Below are 16,905 nucleotides of genomic sequence, written 5' to 3'. Positions count from 1 at the left end.
ATTTTATACTTTTCCACTAACATTAAGTCAGAACCTCCACAGAAATTCCAGATCATCGAAACTGCTTCACTTATTTTGAATCTAGTACAATACATTTTGTCAATCGTCTGGAAAAACAGCTTTTCTTGCACTATTTCTAATTCTTTTTTACTTACTCATTTTATCATGGAAGAAGTTCCACTGAATCTGCTTGTACCCTTTCTCCTACCTCAACATCCTTCTTTTAGTGCAGATTCTAAAACTACACATAACATTTTCATTTGTGGTCTATCATCACATTGCAAATTTTATATTCTATACCGTGTAGAACAGCAATACTTCACTAGCTTTTCTAATTAAATTAAAATATCTAAGAGGATAATATCTTGAAGCAGTATCAGCTGTGGCACAGTACTGGCACTTTAATCTCTGAATGACATTCATGGATTCAAGTTTCACTTCAGGCCATAAGCACAAAAATTAAGGCTAACACTTATGTGTAGTACTGTGCAGTGTTTCACTGCCAGAGATATCTTTTGGATAAGACATGAAGTTGAGATCGTCATAGAATCCTTACAGTGTGAAAACAGGCCACGTGGCCCAACAAACCTGCACATCTTTGGATTGTGGGAGGAAACCATCCATATTTTCAGGTGGATATAAAACAACACATGATGCGGTTTAAAAAAAAGTGTTACACTTGGTGTCCTGGCTATTATTAATCCCTCAATGAATATCACAAAAATTATTTGTTGCTCACATCACTTTGTTGCTTCTGTGAGCCAATTATGTACAATTAACTGTTGTGTTTTCTACTTCACAACATTTCAAATGTATTTACTTGATTGTGAAATACATTCAAATATCTGGTAGTTGTTAAAGCTGAGGTATAAATCTAAGACTTTGTTTAAAACTGAACACCTCATTTATTATGTGGAGGAGCTGGTGTTGGACTGGGGTGGACAAAGCTAAAAGTCACATAACACCAGGTTATAGTCCAACAGAATTATTTGTTAACCTCATTTATTAACATTGAATTCTAATTACCATTTTCCTGCTCAGTCCACTGCTTGATTAATACCCTTTTTAGCTTCAAAGGGATTCCTCAGAAGTTACTATGCCTTTTATTTGAATATGATCAGCCTCCTCCTAATTTCGTATCTTTCAACTGTTTGTCAATGGCTTCCAACATGGTATTTTATCAAAGATTTTCTTAAAGCCAATGTATTCCACATCCACTACATCTCCCCATTTTCAATATATTGCCTCCTCAAATAACTATCAAGATTTCAGACATATGCTTCCTTTCTGAAATCCATCAGAAATGCCTCTTAGCCCCAAAATGTGTAGTTTCATACCACAAGCTTTATACACATGGTGTATATCGATTGGCTACATCCTAGTTGCATATGTGGAAATATTTTTAGAATTCTAATCAATTGCAGCCAGCAAATGAACAATGATGGTTCCCATTCTGAATTTACTGCAACAGTTTGAAAAATAAATCACAAGGGCAAATATTCTAGATTTGAAGGTGCCGGTGTTGGATTGGAGTGTACAAAGTTAAAAACCACACAACACCAGATTATAGTCCAACAGGTTTACTTGGAAACACTAGCTTTCAGAGCGCTGCTTCTTAATGAGGTAGTTGTGGAACAGGACCATAAGACAGAATTTATAGCAAAAGATTACAGTGTCATCTTTTGCTATCAATTCTGTGTCTTACGGTCCTGATCCACAACTACCTGATGAAGCAGCAGCGCTCCGAAAGCTAGTGTTTCCAAGTAAACCTGTTGGACTATAACATGGTGTTGTGTGATTTTGAAAATTTTCTACAGATCGTGATTTGCTCTGTAGTTTACAGGTGTATCAATTAAAGAACTTGTGTAGCAAAGTAATATAACGATTGACTCTGAATAAAACATTCATGAAAACATTAGTAGCACAATGAACTCACTGGAGGAGGAAAAGTACAATTGTACATTGTCGATGTAAACAGGGCAATTTAAGGTCGGAATCCAGACGCCCACGAGTAGCTCAATTCAAAACAATTGACCCAGTACGCAGCAAGGTACCGTCGGTCACAGCAACCTGCTACACGCCAGCTCGAGACCTTTCCTGCCCCTCATTGATTGGCAATAGTTTTCCCAATGCTCCAATCAGTGACGACTTTCCCCAGGAGAACTCAATCTGATTGAGCATTGACACTGCCAATCTATGCTGGCTTTCCGGCAGTAGGTTTGGTTGCGTGTCGGTCCCGCCTTCGCAGCCGAGTGCGGTTGGTGCTCAATCAGCGGCGGATAACGTTCCGGGCCGAGGTACGGGGTCGGGAGTATGATTGACGTGTTCGGAATGTTCTCCGTAAACGGTGGGAATAAGGCCACTATCTGAGATTTTCAATGCCGAAGGAAGCGCCGGCTATGCTGAGGTGACACACGTGTTCGAAAGCCTGACCAACCGCCGAGAAGTGCTGAAATCGACGGTATGTTTTTCTTCGAGTTTGCTACCTGTCAGTCTGAGTTGCTCGCACTAGGCCGCTGTTGGAGCCTGATGCTGGAGCAACAGCCTCACTGCCGGCCTCCACCACACACACGGCTGTTACTCTCTTGACCCAGTTTGTTTACCGCATTTCGTTTGCCTCTTTGGTGAAAAGAGCCGAGAGTTTATTTATCTGCCGCCTTTGGCATAACTCATTAGGCCTGCGGTGGTTTTCAGGGGTCAAAATATTCTTGTCCCAAGTTGTTCAAAAGTCCTTCGTAAATATATTAGTATTTAGGAATAAAATAATGCCATCCAGACCAACACCCCCCTCCTCCCCACCTCACAAAGCTGGTAGGTGGCACACCCGTTACACTGGTTTATTCTCTCATTTATCACGATACGTGGCAACTAAGAATACAATGCCAATGTGATTAGTCATTCACTGTGATCATTTTGCATACGTTAATGGATGTGTAGGAGTAAACAAGGCTGTAGCAGTGGCAAAGGGTTCATAGGACAAGGTTACTTATGTTTTGAAAACTATTGTATAGATTGCACATGTAACCTCTTAAATTTTTTTCATTTCAACTGATGTTGATTATTTCATATTTATGGATGGAATCTGAGATTTTACTTGTATGATTTCTTGATAGCTGAAGCTGACAGTTTCAAATTATAAATTGTAAACGAGGGATAGAAGTTTGTAGATTTTTTTTTCTCTCTCTCCTGGTAGCTCGTTAGGGAACACTGAACATTTTTGAAAAATTCAAATAGCTCAATTTAACCTATAGAACTACACATGAAGATTTCACGTTTTAACAAGATATTCAAAAATGAATTAGCATGTATGATTTTAAGTTGCCTCTCTAACTTATATCTGTATGTTATGTGCTCAAGCATACTTTCTTTCTTCAATTTTTTTAAAGACCTATAAATCTTGGAGTTATTTGAAAGATGCTGTTTGGATGTGGTGTGTGAACTCGATGGACTAAATAGCCTGCTTTCTCACTTGGGATTCTATAATAAATTTAGTTCTGTATGGACAGTATGCCATAGTCCTGTGGAGAACCTTTGTCAGTTACAACTGTTCTTAGAAGTAGAACTTTGACTGACTTTCTCTTGATTGTGGAGACCTCAGTGTCTTGTTCTGATTACTTTTCCAGTACTTCCATGCTAATCTGTTCCTTCCTTTTTGCAATAATTCACCTATAGAACCTTGCCTCAGCTGAAGCTATTAGAGAAATCTTCCATCTTCTTTCTTCATAAGATTCAAACTGATATTAAGTCTCACCCATCTTCTGTGTGATAAATGGTAACGCTTGTGTTTTACTTTGACAGATAGACACGTACTGTAAGCAATAATTTTGGCTAACTTAGTGAACTGCAAATCATATTAGGCCTAAACAGCAGTTAAAAATTTCTCCCATGAAACACCTGGATAAACTGAGACCGCAGAGCCTTCCGAACATTCGTTTCCATGATAACACTGTTGGCCTGGGATATCTTCAAACAGAAATTTAATTATTTCTCACTTACAATTTCTCTAGTTGTTTTATAGCTATATTCCTGCTATTGTGACTTCAACAAACAAACTTATGGGTAACCTTCTGATCTGCTATTTTTTAAAGATACAGTATTCTGGCAATTTCCAAAGCTCAGCATTTGAATTACATTACCTTCACAAATGTCATCTCCCCAGAATAAAACATCAACTCTAAAATATTAACATCATTCATAAACTAAATATTTGAAGCACAATATACAAGTCATTCAGTCATAGAGATGTATAGCACGGAAACAGACCGGTTGGTCCCACTCGTCCATGCCGACCAGATATCCCAACCTAACCTAGTCACACTTGCTAGCACCCAGCTCATATCCCTCTAAACCCTTCCTACTCATATACCCATCCAGATGCCTTTTAAATGCTGTAATTGTACCAGCCTCCTCCATTTCCTCTGGTAGCTCATTCCAAAGATGCAACATCCTTGGCATGAAAAAGTTGCCCCTTGAGTCCCTTTTATTTCTTTCCCCTCTAGTTCTGGACTCCTCCACCCCAGGGAAAAGACTTGATCTATTTGTCCTATCCATGCCCCTCATGATTTCATAAGGTCACCTCTCAGCCTTCAATACTCCAGGGAAAACAGCCCCAGCCTTTTCAGCCTCTCCCTATAGCTCAAATCCTCCAATTCTTGTAAATTTTTTCTGAATCCTTCTGATAGGAAGGAGACCAGAATTTTACGCAGTATTCCAAAAGTGGCCTAACCAAAGTCCTGTACAGCCGCAACATGACCTCCCAACTCCTTTACTCAATACTCTGCCCAATAAAGGAAAACACACCAAATGCCTTCCTCACTATCCTATCTACCTGCAACTCTACTTTCAAGGAGCTGTGAACCTGCACTCGAAGGTCTCTTTGTTCAACTCTCTCTAGGATCTTACCATGAAGTGTGTAAATCCTGCTAAGACTTTCCCAAAATGCAGCACCTCGCATTTATCTGAATTAAACTCCATCTGTCAACTCTTAGCCCATTGGCCCATATGGTTAAGATCCTGTTGTAACCTGAGGTAACCTTCTTCGCTGATCACTACACCTCCAATTTTGGTGTCATCTGGAAACATACTAACTATACCTCTTATGCTCACATCTAAGTCATTGATATAAAATGACGAACAGTAGTGGACCCAGCACTGAACCTTGTGGCACTCCACTGGTCACAGGCCTCCAGTCTGAAAAACAACCCTCCACCATCACCTTCTATCTTCTACCTTTGAGCCAGTTCTGTATCCAAATGGCTAGTTCTCCCTGTATTGCATGAGATCTATCTTTGTTAACCACAGTTTCTCATGGGGAACCTTGTTGAACGCCTTACTGAAGTCCATATAGTTCACGTCCACCGCTCTGCCCTCATCAATCCATTTATTACTTCATCAAAAAACTCAATCAAGTTAGTGAGACATGATTTCCCATGCACAAAGCCAAGTTGTCCATCCCTAATCAGTCCTTGCTTTTCAAATATGTGTAAACCCTGCCCTTCAGGATTCCCTCCAACAACTTGCCCACCACTGATGTTAGGGTCACCGGTCTATAGATCTCTGGCTTTTCCTTACCTCCTTCCTTAAATAGTGGTACCGCTTAAGCCAGACTCCAATCTTCTGGCACCTCACCTGTAACTATCAGTGATATAAATATCTCGGCAAGGGGCAGAGCAATCACTTCCCTAGTTTTCCAAAGAGTTCTGTGGTGCAACTGATCAGTGTTTTGTAATTTACATTCACAGGATGAGTGTTACTGGTAAGGCCAACGTTTATAGCCCATCTCCTATTTCCTTTGAGAGGCAGTACCCAACCTTGAACTGCTCCAACCGCTGTGATGTCGGTCCTCTCTTGGTGCTATTGATGAAGTATTATTCCGATACAGTGACAATGAAAGAATGGTCATATATCGAGGAGCCTCAATTATCCGAATATCAATTATCCGAATTATCTGAAGAAGATCTCAAGGTCCCGATAGAAGCATTACATCAAAAAGGTGTTACTAACACTGATCGCGTCTCTTGTTTACAATGATTAAAAGTGACTTTGGCTTACTGAAATGCTGCTGAGAACAGTCCTGGACGTTGACGGGAGCCCATGCACCGTGTCCAAATGACTGACTTCCTGCCCTCTCTCTCTGTCCCCACACTTACCCTGGAGTTCCACACAGGGGTGTACCTTAAACCCCCTTCCCCAGATAATCTCTCCAACATTGTTCTATACAGCGCAGAGTGGGGACTTGTCAAAAAGTTGTGTGTGTGTGTGTGCGCTATTTTGAGACTCATCCCGCAAAAGTAGCAGTAGTCTTGTTGTTGGTGTCCAGTCCGGCTGCCGTCTCCATTCCGTGACCTCATTTTGTTCTGGATTCCCATTGGGGAGAAGAGATAAGAGGCATCTGGCCGCTTCACTCCATCTGCTGGCTGGAAATATGGAGAGTTAAAAGCACAGAGCAGGGTTGGGGGCCACGGTTGTGCAGTGTGCTGCTGCCTGGTTTCCTGAACAGGCAGTGGACATAGCAAGTGTTCACTCTGTTAATCCCATTGAAGTCAAGCAGTGGTGAGGAGAGGCTTCAGCAATGCTGCAGGTCCCTCACACAGAAGTGTGTCAGGGAGAGTCCCAGAGGAGAGGCATTGAATCAGTTACCTGAATAATCAATTGTCCAAACGAAATACTGCTCGCCCATCTCTTTCGGATAATTGAGGTTCCTCTGTATTTCCAAATCAGGTTGGTGTGAAACTCTGAGGTAATGGTGATTTTCATGTCTTTGTCCTTGTCGATAGTGCTGATGAAGGAGCTTTGGTGATTTGTTACAGTTTACACACACACAACAGTACCATGCACTGGTTGTGGAGGTCACTAATGTTTAAGGTGGGGGTGCCAGTCAAGCATGCTGCTTTACCTTGGATTGTATACAGCTTGTTGTGTTGTTGGATGTGTTCTTCAAACAAGTCGAAGTATTCCATCACACTTTTGACTTTTGTCATATGAGCAATGGATGTTTTGAAACCACTAAGATTCTATTGGCACCTCATTGAAAGGGGTGAAAGCTGATTAATCAGATGAGCACAACAGATGTGACAACGTAAATATACTGCATGCATTCCTGTGTCATTTTGCTTTTAGCAAGTTTTGATATTTCAAAACTTTTATTTGTAAAATAAAAGTGAGGACCTTTTTGTACTTTGAAAACATACAAATATACGAAACAATTTAGGTATAGATGCTTGTCAGAGGAAGGTTTTAAGGAATATTTTATAGGGGGATAATGAAATTGAGAGATTTCAGGAGAACTTAGAGCTTACAGAATTTAAGGCCTAAGACTTGCCGAGACAATTTATTTTTTAAAAAATGAGAATTTGCATATCTAGTTCAGATTTTTTTAAAGTATTCAAATGCTTTCATTAAACAGCTGAAGACAGAATATGCTTTGTGCTTACTGAGAGTGGACTTAAGAAAGCGAATGCAATGTTGTCAATTATCTCAAGGGGGTTGGAATATAAAAGCACTGTTGTGCTACTGAGACTTTATAAAGCTCTGGTTAGGCCCCATTTGGAGTACTGTGTCCAGTTTTGGTCCCCACACCTCAGGAAGGATATACTGGCACTGGAGCGTGTCCAGCGGAGATTCACACGGATGATCCCTGGAATGGTAAGTCTAACATACGAGGAACGGCTGAGGATCCTGGGATTGAATTCATTGGAGTTTAGAAGATTAAGGGGAGACCTAATAGAAACTTACAAGATAATACATGGCTTGAAGAGGGTGGACACTAGGAAATTGTTTCCGTTAGGCGAGGAGACTAGGACCCGTGGACACAGCCTTAGAATTAGAGGGGGTAAATTCAGAACAGAAATGCGGAGACATTTCTTCAGCCAGAGAGTGGTGGGCCTGTGGAATTCATTGCCGCAGAGTGCAGTGGAGGCCAGGATGCTAAATGTCTTCAAGGCAGAGATTGATAAATTCTTGATGTCACAAGGAATTAAGGGCTACGGGGAGAATGCGGGTAAGTGGAGTTGAAATGCCCATCAGCCATGATTGAATGGCGGAGTGGACTCGATGGGCCGAATGGCCTTACTTCTGCTCCTATGTCTTATGGTCTTATGGACTTCCCTCTTTTTACTTCCAGTTCCCTTCAGCATCAAGATTCTGAAATTTGTATAGAAGTCAAAGCTGTCACTAAAGATTTGATCAATTGAACAGAGCCGTTGCAGTTATTAGATCATGCAAAATGGCACTTAAGTTAGTTCCAGCTTGATGGTAGGAGATAACAACCTCAAAAAGCAGCATACCAATGGCCGAGATAATCTCTGTCACGTTTAACCCACTCTCTTTATGGATAAAATGTGCTTGGGCAATTTTCCATGTTGTTGAATTGATACCAATATGATTGCTGTAACAGAATAATTTAGCTTGTAGACAGCTACTTCTGGTACTCAAATCTTGAGTACAGCAGCTAAAATCTTGTTAGAGCCATAGCATTTGTCAGGTTCAGAGTAGGCAACCATATCTTATGGAGTCTTGGCACCTATGATAGTACAAACTCAAGGTTGAATAAGATCATCGACTCAGCATTTTGGTTGACGATGCATGCAAATACTTCAGCCTTATCTCTTGCATTTGTATGCAGGTCTCCTCCATGTTAGAAGATGGGATGCTCATGGAGCTACCTTCTCCCCTTCATTGCCTGATTGTCCTCCATCATTTTCAACTGGATGTGGTAGGGTTTATTGAACTTTTCTCTAATTTTTAGATTGCAGTCTACTACATTTGAACTGAGCATACCAGTTCCCCAAACGTCAATAAATTTGTGTCTGATTTTAAGATGTAGAAGAAAGTGAGGACTGCAGATGTTGGAGCTCAGAGTTAAAGAGTGTGGTGCTGGAAAAGTACAGCCGGCCAGGCAGCATCCGAGGGGCAGGAGAATCGACGGATGCTGCCTGACCGGTTGTGCTTTTCCAGCACCACTCTTTGACTCTAATTTTAAGATGTGCTTAGCATTGTTCTTGATGCAAGCATCTTTATTTCCCATAGAATTGGAGCTGATTTCTCCAGATAGGTGAATTGGATGGATTTTAATTACCTCTGGGAAAATAAATATTTTTCCTTTGCCGCAAGTGTATAAAGAAACTTTATGACTAGAACTTTCAACTCTCAGTTGCAGGCTATTTCATATGCAAGATCCGTAAATTTATTTCCTGGTTGTCTTAATTGGCCTGACTACTTTGAGAGGTGACATAATCTAATACTAACTCTATTATTATAGCTTCATAGTTTTGAAGACAGAAGCATCTTTATTATTATATACACTTTAAAATAATATAATATCCTAAGGCATTATGAAGCAAAATATGACTCCCGCCACATGAGATAGAAGAGCATCTGAACAGAAGCTTGGTTGAAGAGATTTATTCTAAGGCTCATCTTCAAGAATTCAAGAAGGATGGATTGGAACCATAGGTAGTTATGCAGGAATGGAAATAGAAGTCATTGGCGAGTCTCTGGGTCTGATTAAGTAGAACAAATGGTACCATAGAAATGAGGTGTTAGACAGCTCTGCAGTAGTGGAGAGATGTTCACACCACTAAATGATTTTTAAAAAAGTCCCAAATTGTTTCACAGGAGCATTGTCTCAAATTTTGACATTGAACAAAAATAAGAGAGAGATTTTAAGGAGTATCTAAAAGGTGGAAAGAGAAGAAGATCATTGAGCTGAAAGGAAGGAATTCCAGTGCTCAGGGACCAGGTTACCATCGGTACAATGATTTTAAAATCAGGATGTGAAAGGGATCAGAATTGGCAGAGTTCATATCTTGGATCACAAGTGCAGTACAAATAAATGGAAGGATTTCAAAAACAAGAATGAGAAGTTTTTAAAATTTAAATGCTGCTGGTCTAGAAGTCAGGTGCACAGGAATGAAAGGTAAATGGGACTTGGTGCGAGTTAGGACATGTCTTTGGTGTCTTGAATGGAGGGCAGACTTGAGTGTTATTCCATGAGAGTTTCTTGTGAATAAAAGTATGGATGAAGGTTTTAGCAGCTAATTTAGTGGTTAGAGTGGAGTTGGGCTGTGAACAGTTTTTAAGGATTGAGATTAATCTCCTTCCTGGAGCATTCCTCATCTCTGCATTATTGGCAAGAAGAGGGAAACTGATGGTAAGGGAATGGAAAGGGTTTTCATGGAGATTGAGGATTCAGGCTGAGATCTTCCCAATATGTATTTGCGGTTTTGGGGTGTGTGTGTCTGCTGCTGATTGGGTATTGGATTTTGAACAAGCATGACACATGTATGATGGTAGATCTAAATTGCTAAGTTTTTTGCTATTCAGTGCTGCACATCCATCAAGCAGGTCAGCCAGTATACATTTTGTGCACAAAATGGGTCCTGATCTGTAAATGCTTTTCCACTTCTCCTCCAAAACTTTGTCTAGTCAGCTGTTTTCTTTCCCTGCTTTTCCATTGAAAAAAGCAGAATTAAGAAATTCAAACATTATTAGAACATTCATAATTCTTGACAACATCCAATGAACTTATGCTGCATCTTGTGATTTTCATTCACTTTTTAAATGCTTTTTATCGTGAAATTGCCAACATTCTGCACAATGCTTCAATGAGTATGTATGGGTTTAGTGTTGCCTCCTTGCTTCTATATACTGTATCTCTTAAGTGCGAGGATTCTGCCTTTGAGTATGACCTTATCAAAGACTACCACCTTCTCAATTTTAAATTATGCTATTTGAAACGATGCTTTTCTCTAATTTTGAAAAGTATTATTTCAAATTTTTTTTGCACTTGAAACTTATCTGTCTGTTATGACAACCTGTCTTTGTCCTCCTTCAATTTTCATGTTGCAATAACCTAAATTGTCACTGTACCATTGCGCCAATTCATTTAGGTTTTGCTAAAATGTTTACATTCAATGCGTTTCTTGTTGAGGAATGTTTCGGTCCAAAATGAATCAACTTTATTGACTACTGATTCTTCCAGTGAGTCATCTAGTTTTAATAAGGATGTTTTGTCATTAAAAATGTAGGGTATTAATGCTGATCTACTAAAATTCTCTACTATATTTTGGGGATTCAGTTCCACAGCTGTTTGTTTTTCTGTAAAATTAGCAGGAATGATTATGCTTGTATGCATAAATATCACAGAAACATAGTGGCGTTTGGGCATGTGTATTTTATTTAAGATTATATAAACCTTATACTTTAAAGCTGGGGAAGCACTCAAAAGATGTATCTGGCTGGGGGTAACTATCTTAGTATGTAAAAGGAATGGGAATCATCTTATCTAGAGGATCTGTGGAGGATGGTTCTGGATTTTGTAAGTAGTGAAAAATGGTCCAGAATTGGTAGCACTGACTAGTGTTAAAATTGACAGTACTTAGGCAGCCTTTTACTGCAGTTGACAATACTGGAAAGTGGGGCTAGAATTTGGCAGACTTGGGTGTGGCATTTGTCATTCTCATTGATGCCAGTCCAAAACATGCTTTGTATAGCTTCTTGTGTTTTGGATTTATCGACTCTAATCATTAAAATCTCACTAGTTTCAGACACAAGATAATCAAGCTCACAACATGAAAATATATTGAGACCTTTTATCTACACTGTAAAATGTGGAAAGAGATTTTATAGACATACATGTGAGGAGTAGAAGCACAGTTGTATCTGGAGCCTAATGATCTTGTTTAACTTTGTTTTTTTTTTGCAGATAATGGGTATGCTACTAATAATAAAATGTAAAAGTAGGAAATTTGACTATCTTGATCTTCCAGTGAACATCTTCCTCTATTTGTCTGCTAGCTTAAGGAGGGGGGAATTGGTTGCTGTCGACCAGAATGTCCTTTTATCACACCAACCTCTTAATTTTACATAATTATTACAGAAATAAATCTGGTCAAGAGTTGTTCATTTACATCTAGCCATTACGATTTTAATTTTACAAGCTGATGTGTCAGATGTTCAGAATTTTCTGTATTTTCAGAAATTATAAAACACGCTGTCTTAGTGGAAAGTCACTGTCTTACTCTAAGGTCTGAAGGAGTCACATGACAAAAGTCTGCACAATAGGAAGAAAATAAATAACATTAGCTGGTGCTCAGGATGATGTATACTCAAAAAACACTGTCAAACAATAATTAGTGATTTATTTGCCAACTGCACCTTATATAAAAGTTATGTAACAAACAAATTGCATTTAGAGGTCATGAATTAGCCTTCCTCATTTGAAGATTATCAGGTGCCATGAAACCTCAAACTTGCTTCTGCTCAGTCTGCCTTCATGACCTATTCCTTATTCAAGTCTCCACTAAATTTAACAACACTGGAATAAATAATTAGATAACTGTATCAGTAAATGTGACATCCACAGTAGCACTGTGATCTTTCCAATCCTTTTACAATTTAACAAGCTCCACAGGGATCTCAGTTACATGCAAAATATCATGAATGTAGAGGAACAGTTCACGATTTGGTAACAAAATCTGAAGATCCTAGTGACCTCATAAAGGTTTACAAAATTATGAGGGGCATGGATAAGATAAATAGACCAAGTCTTTTCCCTGGGGTCGGGGAGTCCAGAACTAGAGGACATAGGTTTAGGGTGAGAGGGGAAAGATATAAAAGAGTCCTAAGGGGCAACCTTTTCAAGCAGAGGGTGGTACATGTATGGAATGAGCTGCCAGAGGATGTGGTGGAGACTGGTACAATTGCAACATTTAAAAGGCATTTGGATAGATGTATGAATAGGAAGGGTTTGGAGGGATATGGGCCGGGTGCTGGCAAGTCGGACTAGATTGGGTTGGGATATCTTGTTGGCATGGATAGGTTGGACCAAAGGGTCTGTTTCCATACTGTACCTCTCTATGACTCTCAGTGCTGAACAGCAAAAACACGGCCCCCTAAAGATCCGCAAGGCTGCCTATGTGTGGAACCATGGGAGATTTGCATCAGGGTCTAATGTGGAGAAGGGTTATGGAAGATAGAGAGAAAAAAATTGGAGGGGAGGGGGAAGAAAACTGAAAATTATGAAATGGCCTTAGTCAACCAGATTTATTTGAGATGACCCTTTTAGATTAGATTAGATTAGATTAGATTAGATTACAGTGTGGAAACAGGCCCTTCGGCCCAACAAGTCCACACCGACCCGCCGAAGCGAAACCCACCCATACCCCTACATTTACCCCTTACCTAACACTACAGGCAATTTAGTATGGCCAATTCACCTGACCCTGCACATCTTTGGATGGTGGGAGGAAACCGGAGCACCCGGAGGAAACCCACGCAGACACGGGGAGAACGTGCAAACTCCACACAGTCACCTGAGGCGGGAATTGAACCCGGGTCTCTGGCGCTGTGAGGCAGCAGTGCTAACCACTGTGCCACCGTGCCGCCCACTTGTTTTACTTGCCAACACTCGTTCAATCTCTTTTCTCCAGGTTTATTTTCAGTTTGCAGGAAGCATAGGTAGCTAGTGCATTAACTGCAAAATTTCTTAGCTACTAGTTAAAAGCCACAGCTTACAGCAATTGGTGAGAGAAAATAAATTGACTTTCTTAGGTTTTAGGTATTTTATTGGAGAGAAAGACACACCACCTTCCCTTCTGGAAATCTGAAAGCTTCTTCCAGTATGGATCTTGCCTATAAGATATTCAGCTATCTAGAGGTTAATCAGATTGTTATTGTCATGCTGGGTCCTTGTTATCCACAACTGGGTCCTTGTTATCACTTCACAAAATAATCAATTACTTGTTGCCTGCTGGATCTCACTGAACTCGCCCCTTGATGCTGGCCCATCTATAAAACAGCCAGCCAACTGCATGAACAAAGCAAAAGTATCAACGTGACTTGGGGAGTTTCAGTAACCTGCTCTTAGAGTGCAGCTGGTCCTTCTGCAATCATTTGTTTTCAAATTGTAATTTTCCCATTTAATTCTATATTCAAAAATGGAGAAAAATGTTTTTACAGTTTACTAAGAATGTTTTAATAAATGACTGTTATAACTTGATTTTGGTGAAAACGTACTGTCTCCATTTGGTAACTCCTGTTGTCACTGGAAAAATTGCTTCAATACAACACAATATGGCATGGGAAAGGGCCCTTTGATCCACCAAGCCTGCACAGAGTCCTGATCCTTATTTAGACCTGCTACTTATTGCCCATGTGCTGTTTCTATCGCTGTGTTCTCCACCTGTTCGTGTTGATCACGATACGCTTTAAATGTTGCTAATGTGTCTGCTTCCACCACCACCACCACCTCTGGTAGTGTGTTCCAGGCACCCACCACCCTCAGTGTGAAAATGTTTCCCTGTACTTCACCCCTAAACTTTCCGTCTCTCATCTTGAACCTGTGCCCTCTTCTAGTTGACCTTTACACCCTGGAAAGAGCCTATCTGCGCCTTTCATAATTTTGTAGACCCCTCTCAGGTTGCCCCAGTGTCTTTGTCTTTCCAGTGAAAACAATCCGAGTTTATTCAATCTCTCCCAATAACTAAAACTCTCCAACCAGGCAACATCCTGGTAAATCTTCTCTGCACCCTCTCCAAAGCATCCACGTCAAGGAGTCAAACAGTGGTCAGTACAAGACGTTTCAATTTCTGAAAAGTAAAATGTTGAAAAGTAAGATGAATAAATTACAACTACAATTTGATTTGAGTAGACTGACAAATAATTTAACATAGAATCATACAGTATAGAGGAGACCCTTCAGCCTGTCAAGTCTGTGTTGCCAAAATTATTCTAAATCTTCACTTGCCCCACCTTCAGCACTACTCCATCACCTTAAATGTTATGACATTTCAAGTTCTCATTCAGTTACTTTTTAAAGTTTGCATGGTTACCTGCCTCAACAACCCTTCCAGACCACCACCACCTTCTGAATGAAAAAAAGTCTCCTCAAATCCCCTCAACCTCCTGCCATACATCTTCACCCCCCCCGCCACCACCACCATGAAATTCTATTCACCCTGTTCATTCCCCTCATAATCTTACACACCTCTATCAGGAACTGATTCAAGTCTCCTTCATGTACTCCAAAGAAAACACCCTGAGCTTATCCAGCCAATTTTCATTACTAAAGTACTTGACATTCCTCTGTACCTGTCCAGTGCAATCACGTCCTTCATATACTGTGGAGAACTGAACAGCACAGAGAAATCGAGCTGTGGTCTACCCAAAGTCCTGTTCAGCTCCAACATAGAGCATAAGAACTAGGAGCAGGAGTAGGCTATCTGATCCATCGAGCCTGCTCTGCCATTCAACAAGATCATGGCTGATCTTTTTGTGGACTCAGCTCCACTTACCCACTCTCTCACTTAATTGCTTTATTGTTCAAAAAAAAAATCTTCACTTTAAAAACGTTTACTGAAGTAGCATCAACTACTTTACTGGGCAGGGAATTCCATGGATTACAACCCTCTGGATAAAGAAGTTCCTTCTCAATTCAGTCCTAAATCTGCTCCCCCTAATTTTGAAGTTGTGCTCCCTTCTAGTTTCATCTGCCAGTGGAAACATCCTCATTATCTTTTCTCTTCATAATTTTATATGTTTCTATAAGATTCCCCATCATTTTTGTAAATTCCAAATAATATAGTCCCAGTCTACTCAACCTCTCCTCATAAGTCAACCCCCTCAACTCTGGAATCAACCTAGTGAACCTTCTCTGTAGTGCCAAATACCTCCTCTTTCAAGTAAGGAGACCAAAACTGCATGCAGTACTCCAGGTGTGGCCTCACCAGCACCCTGTAGACCTGCAACACAACCTCCCTGTTTTTAAACTCAAGCTCTTTAGCAATGAAGGACAAAATTCTATTTGCCTTCCTAATTACTTGTACCTGCAGACCAACCTTCTGTGATTCATGCACAAGGGCATCCAGGTCCCTCTGCATAGCAGCATGCTGCAACTTTTTGCCTTACAAGCAATAATCCTTTTTACTGTTACTCCTACCAAAATGGATGATTTCACATTTATTAACATTGTATTCCATCTGCTGGACCTTTGCTCACTCACTGAAAGTATCTATGTTCCTCTGCACGGTTTCACAGTCCTCTGCACACTTTGCCACTCATCTTAGTGTCATCTGCAAACTTTGATACACTATACATGGTACCCAACTCCAAATCATCTATATAAATTGTGAATAATTGTGGTCCCAACACTGATCCCTGAGGCACACAACTAGTTACTGATTGCCAACCAGAATTATTAACATTGTATTCCATCTGCTGGACTTTTGCTCACTCACTGAAAGTATCTATGTTCCTCTGCACGGTTTCACAGTCCTCTGCACACTTTGCCACTCATCTTAGTGTCATCTGCAAACTTTGACACACTATACATGGTACCCAACTCCAAATCATCTGTATAAATTGTGAATAATTGTGGTCCCAACACTGATCCCTGAGGCACACAACTAGTTACTGATTGCCAACCAGAATTGCACTCATTTGTCCCCACTCTTTGCTTAACCTTCCTGTTGTTATAATTAGTGTCTTGACTGATCAAGGCACGTCATAGTCATACAGTGGGGAAATGGACCCTTCAGTTCAACTAGTCTTTGCTGACCATGTTTCTAAGCTAAACAAGTCTCATTTACCTACATTTGACCATGTTCTTCCAAACCTTTCCTATTCATGTACTTATCCAAATGTCTTTTAAATGTTGTAACTGTACCTGCATCCAACACTTCATCTGGCATTCCACACACAAACCACTCTCAGTATTTTTAAAAAAGGTTGCTCCTTGTGTCTTTTTTTAAAACATTCTCCTTTCACCTTAAAAATATGCCTCCTAGTTTTGAACTCTCCCTTCCTGGAGAACAGATCATTGCTATTCACCTTATCTATGCCCCCTCATGATTTTATAAACCCCTATAAGGTAACCGTATGCTCCCTTAATTACCCCATTGACCAAGC

General features: G+C 40.2%; 1 protein-coding gene across 4 annotated transcripts in view; it reads left to right on the top strand.

Moving 5' to 3' along the window:
- Window positions 1-2,244: 2,244 nt before the first annotated feature.
- Window positions 2,245-16,905, top strand: part of mapkap1 (MAPK associated protein 1) — a 331,621-nt gene continuing 316,960 nt past the window's right edge. The window contains exons 1-2 of one of the 4 annotated variants that reach the window (XM_043720207.1): window positions 2,245-2,461; window positions 8,624-8,713. In XM_043720207.1, coding sequence (XP_043576142.1) covers window positions 8,633-8,713 — 81 coding nt within the window. In that variant the 5' untranslated portion in view covers window positions 2,245-2,461; window positions 8,624-8,632. The remainder of the gene's footprint in view (window positions 2,462-8,623; window positions 8,714-16,905) is intronic. The other 3 variants (XM_043720204.1, XM_043720203.1, XM_043720206.1) reach the window with 3 other exon arrangements.

This window comes from Chiloscyllium plagiosum, chromosome 30 (assembly GCF_004010195.1).
Source record: "Chiloscyllium plagiosum isolate BGI_BamShark_2017 chromosome 30, ASM401019v2, whole genome shotgun sequence".
Classification (NCBI taxonomy): Eukaryota; Metazoa; Chordata; class Chondrichthyes; order Orectolobiformes; family Hemiscylliidae; genus Chiloscyllium; species Chiloscyllium plagiosum.
Note: the sequence above shows the minus strand (reverse complement) of the source record. Positions and strands in the feature narration are given on the sequence as shown.